The 11,220-nt window shown below is 38.2% G+C and overlaps 2 protein-coding genes across 3 annotated transcripts in view; one reads left to right on the top strand and one right to left on the bottom strand.

The window, feature by feature from the left end:
• Positions 1–336: 336 nt before the first annotated feature.
• Positions 337–4,795, bottom strand: LOC138058905 (nucleolar protein 12-like). Of its 2 annotated transcripts, none has more exons than XM_068904356.1 (6): positions 4,587–4,795; positions 3,481–3,586; positions 3,074–3,122; positions 2,343–2,500; positions 1,405–1,487; positions 337–1,247 (listed from the first exon to the last, which is right to left on the bottom strand). In XM_068904356.1, exons 1-6 carry the CDS (start codon positions 4,793–4,795, stop codon positions 1,085–1,087), a joined length of 768 nt encoding a protein of 255 aa, XP_068760457.1. In that variant the 3' UTR covers positions 337–1,084. The 2 variants fall into 2 exon arrangements, with proteins under 2 accessions (XP_068760457.1, XP_068760458.1); XM_068904357.1 differs by lacking the exon at positions 4,587–4,795 and adding an exon at positions 4,330–4,459.
• Positions 4,796–4,852: 57 nt separating this feature from the next.
• The window catches only part of LOC138058902 (AP-5 complex subunit zeta-1-like), a 26,973-nt gene continuing 20,605 nt past the window's right edge, over positions 4,853–11,220 (top strand). Inside the window, exons 1-8 of the mRNA XM_068904353.1 lie at positions 4,853–5,031; positions 5,112–5,249; positions 7,550–7,742; positions 8,240–8,286; positions 8,623–8,720; positions 9,512–9,624; positions 10,291–10,354; positions 10,730–11,220. The exon at positions 10,730–11,220 is cut by the window's right edge and continues 133 nt beyond it. Coding sequence (XP_068760454.1) covers positions 4,982–5,031; positions 5,112–5,249; positions 7,550–7,742; positions 8,240–8,286; positions 8,623–8,720; positions 9,512–9,624; positions 10,291–10,354; positions 10,730–11,220 — 1,194 coding nt within the window. The 5' untranslated portion in view covers positions 4,853–4,981. The remainder of the gene's footprint in view (positions 5,032–5,111; positions 5,250–7,549; positions 7,743–8,239; positions 8,287–8,622; positions 8,721–9,511; positions 9,625–10,290; positions 10,355–10,729) is intronic.

The raw sequence follows: 11,220 nt of genomic DNA, 5'->3' as shown, positions 1-11,220 counted from the left end.
GTACAGGTAGTTGTTGTTGTTGTTGATCAATACCGTATTTACCGAGGTATAAGTCAACCTTTTATGGCCTCAAAAGAAGCTCCAAAACTTGCCCTGGACTTATACACGGGTTAAAGATTTAGAGCCAAGTTCCAGCTAAATAGTTTATTCAAAATTAACATAATAATGTTGTCGACTTATACACGGGTAAATACGGTAATTATTTGTGATTAACTTTGTTTGGACAGCTTAGAATTCGGTATTGCATGTTATGGTTCAAACATTCCATCGAGGTTGGTAGTATTACATGAACAAGAACTTGAAATATTTTTAGATACAAAAAAGATAGTTGAACAGTTTTTGATTACAAGATAGTTTTAATTATTTTTTTAATTCAAGTTCTTTACTCTCAACTATTTCATTCGATGTTGATGTCTGTAATAAATTTTACTTCATTAGCAGTCATGTTGTGTTTGTATAAATTAATGATAATTATTATAGTTTCCATGTCATATGATCAGGGGGACAATGCAGTCCGAAACCCCCTTTACACTAGCACAAAAATCGGCACAACTTTCCTAGATCTCTGCACTGAGCCTAGATTTAACAGAGCCCAGTCCATTTTAAAATAAGTACAACAGAACCAGCAGAAGGCTTAGTAAGCATAATACATGCCAGATACCTTATGGGGGTGTGCTCTGTACCCCAGTGCCTTGATTAGGATTCAATGCCATCATTTCCATGTGTGTAATAGTTATTAAATGTTGGTCAATAAAATATTTTTTTCAAGATGTAAAAAGGTTTAAGGCCCACCTTCAACCGACAGGCTTTTCGACGGTTTGTGTTCGTTATGGAAATTCACATTGCTTATCATAGTTATCTGATTGCATGAATTTCAGCTTTGGTGGGATTTTCATATATGAAAATTGTTCCATGGCTTGCAATGCCTGTGGGTTGAAGGTTACCCGCAAATTTTAACAGATGCATTTAAAGTGTCTCCCTTCTTGTAAGACAAAGGGGGATTGTGATGCCCACAATGTTTTGAGGCTTTTTTCTTCTCTGTACTTCTGTTCCTAACCCAACACGGTGCAGGACTTGACTGTTATCAACCCTTTGACTTCTTTGATTTACCATGGAATCCTGAATGAATACGTTTCCTCTTTCTATCTTTCCCAGGTCGCCCATCTTGTTCACGCATACCTTTCTTGTTACCGGTATTTCTCTTGTTTCTGAATTTCTTGTGAAATCTTTGGCTTTTGGATGTTACCCTGCAACAACAAAGAATTCATTAAAAGGGTGCTCATGTTTAATGACTGGAGCAATCAGATAGAGATATCACCCTGCTGATGTACTTACCGTACATCAAATAAATAAAAAGTTTACCTATGAAGTTACAACATCTGCCAATGGTTGTAATCAGCTTACTTTTCAGCCTTTTTAACTTTGACATCCTTTTTTTCTGAGACTGGGGGGTCATCTTCTTTTAAACCTGATGTTTCTATCACACCCTAAGGAATAAACAATATAAACTAAAATAAGGCAGATTATGTGTAAGAAAATTAATAAAGGAGAGTCGTGGTTCAATTGCCCTGGAATCACCTGTCTGGTGTACAGTGGGTTTTCTCTTATGTATTTCAGTGCATAACTCAAGTGTCCTGAAGAAGACAATGTGATGATGTTTCATTCATTTTAGTGTCTGTTCAATAAAATAATAAATGACTTATCTGAACAAAAATTTGTTTCATGGCTTCTAATGAGAAACATTAATATTGTAAGATTTTTTCCTCCTAAAATAACCCGTGAAATAGTGAAAAATTGACTGTTCTATCATGTGAGAACGGAATGTAGACAACTTAGTTACAACATACAGTATTAAAAGCTTTTTTAAAACCTTTGTCTAGCATTAGATAGAGTAAAATGTGGCTCTCTTGGGACTTAGAGGGCTAGGGAAATGCTCTTGATTCCAACATCGAATCCTTAATCATGCAATGGGTGTTCTGTGATGTGATCAATATTGAGAATCACATCAAGATGTTGTCCTGTTCTTGCATTGGCCTCTGATTCTGCCAATACTTCTGCTGTATGCAATCACAAAACAGAACACAGGTTGCAACTTTTTTTTTTTAATTTCTCGCCTTCTCCTTTTACCATTTAACATTCCCCTCCCCTTGGAATTAGACAGATTAAACAGATTCAAATTATGGGGATATGCCTGGAGGAGAGGGAGAGAGAGAGGTGGGGGTGGGGGCTGAAGCTTTACAAAAAATTGAATGATGCAGTGGCCATCAACCCACTTTCTCTACACCGAATGAATCACTGTATTGAAAACTATTAATAGTATCATTTTGATTTTTATTGCTCACCCTGTTTGGTCCAATACACGCAAATCTTCCATTCTCCATGTTGATATCATTGATTGCCGTAACAGTGACAACATGCTCAGGGTGGTCATAAGTTGTATTTACAGATCTAACGTCCTGTTGATCTTCCTCTTCGTCATCAATGTCTGATTCAAGTGCCTCTGAAAAATGAAAAAGAGGTAAGTTGTGATATCAACATCATTATTGTAAAATTAGTGTTTTGCCTTTAAATGAATCCCTTTGCGTCTGAGGTGATCTTGCACTCTTCCCAGAATTAGCTTGCCCTTTAATATCTTTCCAATAGTTTGAATAATACTACTGGTAACTTTGAGATATCACACACAGGAATGGAGCCAAGCTGCAAGGGGCCAACCCTCTGTAATGTTTACTGACCAGCGGTTTCACAGTCTCACAGTCATACAGGTATTTTTCACACCCAGTAGTTTTACATAACACACAGAGTGTGTAGTTTTTGTGAATAAAGATATTGTGGTTTTGTTGGACTTTACTTGTACATTCTTCAACGTGTGGACATGACATTCTCTCTCTTATGTCTCCTTTTGCAGGCCCCCTGTAAATGAATCTCATCAAAAAGTCATACAGAGGCACCCAGCATGAACCAATCCCTCAGGTACTTGCACATGTAACCCTCTTGAATGGTAGGATACGGTACTTGCATAGATCCAAAGTTGTAAATGTGAGCTTTTGCAAGGAAGATTGGCATCTGAGCTCACCTAATTCTCTCCTTTGCTTCTCTATTTGGTCCAACACGCTGCGTTTTTTCTATCAAAAAGAAAGGGAAAAAACAGCAAGAATTTTTATTTTCACCCTTACATTTTCTTCTGTAATGGTTTCACAAAACAACAGAGATATGATTGACAATGTGCAACAGAGCCTTGCTGACTGCCAATTAACATTTAGAGATGTTTTGTTCTGTGGGTTGGTACACTTATCTGATAGATATCTGTAGCAGATACCTTCCTCTTAATTAATAACCCTGTGCATGAACTTGTTTATTTCTATTTTTGGGTTCTTCCTGCATGCCTTGGTTTGTAAATTGAAAAGAAAATCATCCTGAAGGAAACAGCTTTGGAGCTGGCTAGCACTGTCATATCAGATCCCAATTCCACATACACTGTACCTGTTGTTTTAATTCCCTCCTTTTTTCCTTTTCTTTCATTATGAACTCTTCTTGAGCTTTTTTTCTCCTTTCATTTTTTCGTTTTTGAAATCCAAGAAGATACTCCCTGAGAATCACAACAAAATTTTTAATTCTCTACTTTCTCAAATCCCATAATACATCTTGTTTACCTCCCAAATTTTACATCTCCAGCTACATGTTCCAGCAGTGACGGCAAAGTCCGTTTTTGACTTGCGGCTGTCTCTGCTTAGGTGGCCTCACACACCGTAAGCCTTTTTAGAGACATCATTGCCAAGCCGGCCACTTCTGCTGGAGAGAACAGGACAGCCACAACACCGGGGACTACATCCCCTACTCTTATCGAATAGTGTGTGGGTTCTTTAACGTTGCACATGGACCTTATGAACACAAGGTATTTTGTGAGACGGGGCCTACGGTTTATAGTCCTTATCCGAGAAGAAATGAAAAGTCTAACCATTTGCTGGTGTACTTACAAAGGCAGCACTTTCTCCTCAGTTATTTTAAAGACCCACCTTCAATTGACAGGCTTTACGACCATTTGTTTTTGTTATGGAAATTCGCATCGCTCATTGTACATGTAGCGATCTGATTGGATAAATTTCAGCTTTGGCGGGATTTTCATACGTGAAAATCGTTTGAAGCTGGTTGCATCGGTTGAAGCTGGGCCTTTAAGATCCTAATCATTAATTGTTTGCAAATTCGGCTGGGACATGAAGATTTCCCAAGAGAAAACGAAATCAATGCCTATACAAAATTTTGAGGGGTAAACAAAGTATATAATGGGATTTGAGGAAGTTGATCATGAGAATGCATGATACAGGTACGTACTTTAATATTATGACTCTTCGCTCATCCTCGGTGTAAAAACCCGTGACTCTCACGGATGACGTAACCCAAGAAAAACAGAAGAGCAAAAAACCATCAAACCATCAAACAAAACAAAGAAAGAGTTTCACAGATTTATACACAGAGGTAATCTTTGACTTTTGTTGTGGGCTATTTTTGTGTGGCTCGAGTAACGTGGGACACAAATGATGATATTAGCGTCATAATATGAAATTTAAAGTGTGAAATTGATCTCAAACCTTCGAGAATTTTCATCAAACACAAGGACTTTCTTCTCTTTCTTTAGTTTCCTTTTCGCCCCCATACCAGCCGCCATTGAATGATGCTTTGCTAACATGAAAAGCTTTTCTTTCCTTTCCCAGACCGCTACGATAAGGGTTTGAAGGCGCAGATACCTCATCCTCCCCAGAGGGACCCCAGAGGGTTTCCCCATACTTGAAAAGGACATTTAGTTGTAGAAGTACAACCTCTGGAAGAGCTTGCAATCTTAGGCTAGCGGCCGAGCGAGATCTGTCATTGCATTCAAACAATTATTAAACCTCTGTTAACACGACATTGGACAGTGGCCTTAGTTTTCTACCTTCAGTTTCATAGGACATTACTTGGTAGCATATATGAAATATTTACCTGCGCAATGGCCGAACATTCGGCGAGTGACCCTTCAACTGTAGTGAAGCAGGCGAGGTAAAATGGACGTTTCTTTGCTAATACATGAATTCTATCATATTTGGAAATATCTTGAAATACTTCTCTGTTCCCTGCAGGCTACTACAAGAACCAGACTTCAAGGAATTCTGCACCAAAGTCTTAGGAACTCTGCAAAATCGGGAGCGCGGATCTGAGTGTACTAATATTTTGCGGCGCCTTTTTTCGCTGGTAGCGGCGACCAGACAAAGACGAAGGTACGTTTTCTTTTAATCACACTTGAATTTTTTGTGAAGGTCATTGATTAAAGATATCATGCCCTGATCACAAATTATGTCAGAATGGCTACATGTAGCCTCTACTTTGTCTAGTTTTGAAGTTATTTTTTTGGCAGCTATTCGTAGGGGACCCGTGCACTGACCTATGTTTGCCATTGTTTGTTATTTTGTTTCTTATTTATTTGTTTGAGCAGGTTGAAGTTTTGGCAGCTATTCAACTGATGTGGACTATATGAGTACAGTACCTACACCAAGTAGTTACCGGTGTAGGCACTCATATAGTGGTCCGGTGTAGTCAATCATATAGTGGTCCCAGGTGGCGTACTTAACTATGCTTAATCATCCCTAGCCGTACCTAAGCATCCCTACCTGTACTTAAGCATCCCTAAGCATACTTAAGCATCCTTCTTCATCCCTAGCCGTACTCAAGCATCCTTAATCATATGATTGCCTACACCAAGTAGTTACCAATGTAGGCACTCATATAGTGGTCTGGTGTAGTCAATCATATAGTGGTCCCAGGTGGCATACTTAACTATGCTTAATCATCCCTAACCGTACCTAAGCATCCCTACATGTAGCTGTACTTAAGCATCCCTAAGTGTACTTAAGCATTCTTCTTCATCCCTAGCCGTACTTGAGCGTCCTTAATCATATGAGTGCCTACACCAAGTAGTTACCGAGGACCTGCTATGCCCACCTACCCATATACTCACAGAGGACAGCCACAACACCGGGAACTTCATCCTGGTGCACATTAAAAATGGGCATCAATGCCGTTGTTGGATAGCTTAAAGATGATATAAGACTTTCCCAGTGTTTTCAAACCTGTAATACTAGAGTCTTCTGAGAATGATTATTACAGGTTCGAACCCTAACCTTGAACAACATAGCAGCTTCCTGGTGAAAAACATAATAAGATTTGTCCACCAGCGTTTCTTGCTGGAACGTGAATACAAGGCAGGCAAGATGGCCAGTGACATGGAACGAAGAAAGTATTTTGTGAAATTAAAAATGGGCATCAATGCCGTTGTTGGATAGCTGAACTGTATATAAAAGAATTTAAGATGATAATAAGACTTTCCCAGTGTTTTCATACCTGTAATAATCATTCTAAGAAGACTCCCCTATGAATAGCAAATACAGGTTGGTGTATGGGTCCCTTACAAATAGCCATCATGTATTTTTTTTTTAACGAGTACATGTAGCGCACTCTTTTTTTTGAAAAAGCAATTAACACTAATAATTATTTCTGCCTTGCAAAATCAAAACCCCATAGGCCATTCATTTCTGCTCCAAAGATCATTTAGTGATGGCATTTCCTCACAGATCCTTTCCAGTTTAAACCTTGCAAATTCAAAGTGTACAGACAGTAAGTTCATCTTTAGGGGCTGATTATTCATAACCCAGTCACCATAAAACAATTTTTTCTCTGATATTCCATGGATGAACTCCAAAAAGACTGTAACACTAGAGAAATTAAAATAACAGGAAAGAGTGTAGATTTGTAAAAAAAAATATAAAAAGCAGTTCTATGAGGTGCACAGGAAAGTATTGTAACTGCAGAAAACGTTAGATATTTAGGATTCCAAGGACAGAACTATTCAGACGAAGGTGTAATGTACAATGATCTTTCATCATAGCCTGGTCCACCTACTCTTCCAGACCTTATGCATCAATAAAAGTTAAACTCGACCAGCTTTCCAGCAAACTTTGTTAGAAGGGCATGTGCAACTGTGCAAAATAATTTTTTACTTCTGTAGGATCATGTAAGGGGGGAAAATAAATACACAGTTCTAAATGATATGGGTCACCTCTGTTTATGCTAGTACTGCTCCTGATAGCAGAGCAAACAGAAAAGACAAACACAATTGCTTCAAGTAAACAGAATGTGCCATTCCTTTGGAATCGTTTTGGATAAAAATTGTACAGGGCCTACCATTATAGATGCAGGCAAGGTTGTATCCAGGCCATATCAAGGGTGATCTCCATGTTGACTTCTGCAAAATCCATTCATAGGCATTTAGAAAACCTTATCCCAGTTGTCAATTATTGTTATCTTTAATTGGAATAGAAGTAAGTGGAAGTGTCCATATAAATATGGTACAATGGTACATTATTTAAATGGGTTTTTATCTTGTGATCACCTGTCAAAGAGAGTTTCATTGTCTCACATTTCACATACCACTTTAATTTGGTATTCTCTAAAAAAACCTGCGTAGATGCATTGATAAAATTTTTTACTAACACTGCTTATTATTTTCCATTCTTTGGTGCAGTCTCTCAACTGAATTAATTGATGAACTTAAAAAAGTTGCTTGTGAATCTCAGCAATGTCCTAAGAGGTTAAGACTTCTGTGCGCTGCTATCTTGCGTGAAGTAACTCCTACCAGTCAGCTCATCATTGATAGTGTTGATCATCCTGTAGAAGAAAAATGGATTCCAGTAATCTTTCCTTTGGTTTGGGTGCAAGTAAGTTTTGAACCACTGACAATAGCCATTATTTTGATATTCATTAGTTTGCATCTCATTCAGACAAGGCTAGCACTTTTTCCCATGGCCCCAAAATCCGATTGGCCACACCTAAAAATTATATTCTTTTATTTTGAATAGATGTGTGCTGTGACGGGCCTTTAATTCCTCATTTTATTTAAGAATACAGCAAACAAAAGTGGATACCCAGGAGTTTCAATTATAAAATCGATTACCAGTGATCTACCACTGCCTATAGGACCTCTTACCACAGTCTGTTTAGCCTGTGAGGCTGTGAGGCATTGCTGGCCAGCAGTGTTACATACCACACACTCTCTCAGGCACCTACATTGTAACCCCAGCCTGATCTTGCCGATGGGTTTGATTACTACTACAGTACTGCATTAAAAAAGCATTGCACCTTTGCACTCATTAAACTATTATTATTTAAATGGCTGGAGCATGTAAGCAACTTACCAGAAATGTTTTTTTTTTAGGGTCAAGAAAGAGGATACTGGTCAAAACATGTTCCACAACTAATACAGTGAGCTTTAAGTAAAGTCAAGTAGTAAATTAAAATGTAACTTTCTGTTCTGAATTTAACTTGAACCTACTTTACAATGTACTTCTGTCAGCAACTTGCACCTTTATCCTCGTAGTACTGCTTCGTCACAGGAAAAGTTCTTTGCACATTCTTTAGTAAGAGTAAAATCTGGTATACAGAGTCACTGCTAGAAGTGGATAAAACTAATGGATGGAGAAGTGATTAACCTCAGTGCCACATTGCAAAATGGTTGAGCTTTTAGCTAATTAAAAGTAAAATCTACATTGTCAAGTATTAACCTTAGGGTATCAACATCTGAACATTTTTTTCTTTTAGATGGTTAACGAAAACTGGGGTGCCTGTGGAATTACAAACAATGTCCCTTGGATCTCTGAACTTATTACTTCATGTTGATAATGCTGTGATATTTCAAGGTTTTTATCTTATTTTTATCTTTTTTTTAATGCCGCAAGCATTAGTTAGTTTATTTTTTCCATCTGCTTGTAAGTCTTAAATACCTTTAGAAATTCATCCAAGCTCCAAGGATTATTAGCTCGGAAGCAAGAAATGAGCTTGTGAGCTGGTTCCTTTAAAAGATTGGGAAAGCTGGGGAGAGACCTGGTTGCAGGTTAAGGAAAAACAATGTTACCGGCATCTAGGGTGAACTTCCAAAGTGTAATTTCTTCTTACTAGGCCATGTCTCTGAGGAGCTGGCCCCAAAATGCTTTATGTTCATTCTTTTTCTCTTTTGAACTGTCTAGTAAATGCTTATGTCTGTTCAAAATTTTGCATCACAGAAAAACCAAGAATGCAACACTCATGTTCAAATGATGCTTGCCTGACAGGCAATCCACAGTAAGAAAGCGCTATCCTGAAGTGTTGTTCCACTACCTTCCGACAGTCTTTTTGTCGTGCCTCGATAATGGCTGTCACACAGACCAGGTTGTACATGTAAATGGTTGGGGGTGGAGCTGGAAGAGGAAATATTGGAATGTAGCTGCTTGATTGCCTTTACTGACAGTCAAGTTGAACTAAGATAATTCAAATTGAAACAATTAATTTAACCTTTCACCCATGCAAATTGACCACACCCTAGCTTCTTGAGGTGTGGTAGTGACAGGCATTGCCTACTACATGTAGCTGTATTTTGAGAACTACAATATTCATTTTACTGACTAGTTGAATTGAGATTCAAATAGGTTTCTTTTTTTTTTATTTTGTGTAGATTGTGTTAGTGAAGTCAGTCGCCAGATGGCTAACTGGTTGAAAAATGCCAGCACTGTTTCGGCTCCGAATCCCTTTCAGAGACAGATATTGAGAGGAGGAAAATCCAAAGGGGTTAGAATTTCAATATTTTATTTTTTTTTTAGTTGTTGGTTCTGGAAGACATACGCTGACTGGTTATCCCTGCTGTTCAGAAATGAAAATTGTCTGTTTAGTTGTGATGCCCCATATTACTTCAGTTTTCATCTTAATTCATTAGTCTGTGGTATTCACCTACTGTATCAGCTTTAGAAGCAAGCAAAGGTGTTGACACAAATTTCTTGAGTTTGTCCATTAAATAGATTGACTTTGATAAAGTTTATTGAAGATTCTTCAGGAACAGGAGGAGTAACTATTAATCAATACTTACTGTATTCTTGTTATCATCATTATGTTACAAACTAAGATATCCCATTGATTTTATATTACAGTGTGACCTGGAAAACCATTATCAGCTAAAAATATCCGAAATACGTATTGTTTTTAAGCCAATCATGTTTGAGGACTTCACATGCCAAAACCGCAAACTGAATAACTGTAAATTATAATACAGTCAGGTATTAGTGACGGCACCACAAAACAATAATTTTTTATTTCATGCACTAAATCTCTAGGTGAATATTTTTACAATGAATGGAGACAAGAACCAGTAATGGGTGCTCAATAAATTGTGGTAGATGGATGTTTGATTGCAATTACGTTGTTTCTCATTTTTGTTTTGTGTGTGTGTGTTTATCACAGTACCAGCTGGTTACTGAGGTGGATGGAACATCGTCAAGATATTTCTTTACAGTTTTGAGTATTGGTAAGTGAAAAAGTGCTGACCATAGTGATAATATTTTTCCACAAGAGTGTCATTAAGAGCTGCCTGTTGTCTAATTTACTGGGTGGAAAGGGACCATTTCACCTCTTGAATTTAACCAAAACATTAAAGCACAAGAGGGTTTGTTTGTTACCAAGTGGTTTTCTTTAGCTACATTCCTGACATTGGACAGTGGAGGTAGTGTGCCCACTGGTAATTTGAAGGTGTTCAGCAAGGGTTAATTCAGATTGATCTCTAGACATGGTGCTGCTATGGGGCAAGGCAAATATGCCAAGTGCATGATTAAGTAATTAATTTTAAAATTATCTGATTTTCCCCTATTTTCATGTTTACCATGTTGTATTTTCTTATTCACAGCTCAATACTATTTCCCTGACCAATTTCTGAACATTCACAGTTTCTCTGTGCTACGGCCATGGCTTCATCACCTTACATTAACCAGCCCAACCGCACCTACTGGATCACCAAGAAGTGCTCATTCACCAATGATTTCTGTGACAGCATCCAATTCAAGCTCCATGGAAAACATAAGTCAGTCCATTCATCTGTCTGCATCCCCTGTCCTTAGCACCCTCAGTCAGAGTCAATCAATGACAGACAATATCTCCATTAGTTCCCAGTCTTCGTGCGACTTTACTATTCCATTATCACGGTCATCTCCGCAGGAACCTGGTGACCAGTCTGTGTCCCATTCCCCCATTCTTGGACAATTTTATGACAAAGCAGATGTAGATTCCATATCAAGCAATAACAGCTCCAGGCCACAGACTCCTTTGAACTTTCCTCTTGACCCTGAGGAGATTGGGTCGAAAGGCCTGGCATCTTCTGCAGCAAGACAATTAAAACAC

This window comes from Montipora capricornis, chromosome 8 (genome assembly GCF_036669925.1).
Source record: "Montipora capricornis isolate CH-2021 chromosome 8, ASM3666992v2, whole genome shotgun sequence".
NCBI lineage: Eukaryota > Metazoa > Cnidaria > Anthozoa > Scleractinia > Acroporidae > Montipora > Montipora capricornis.
Note: the sequence above shows the minus strand (reverse complement) of the source record. Positions and strands in the feature narration are given on the sequence as shown.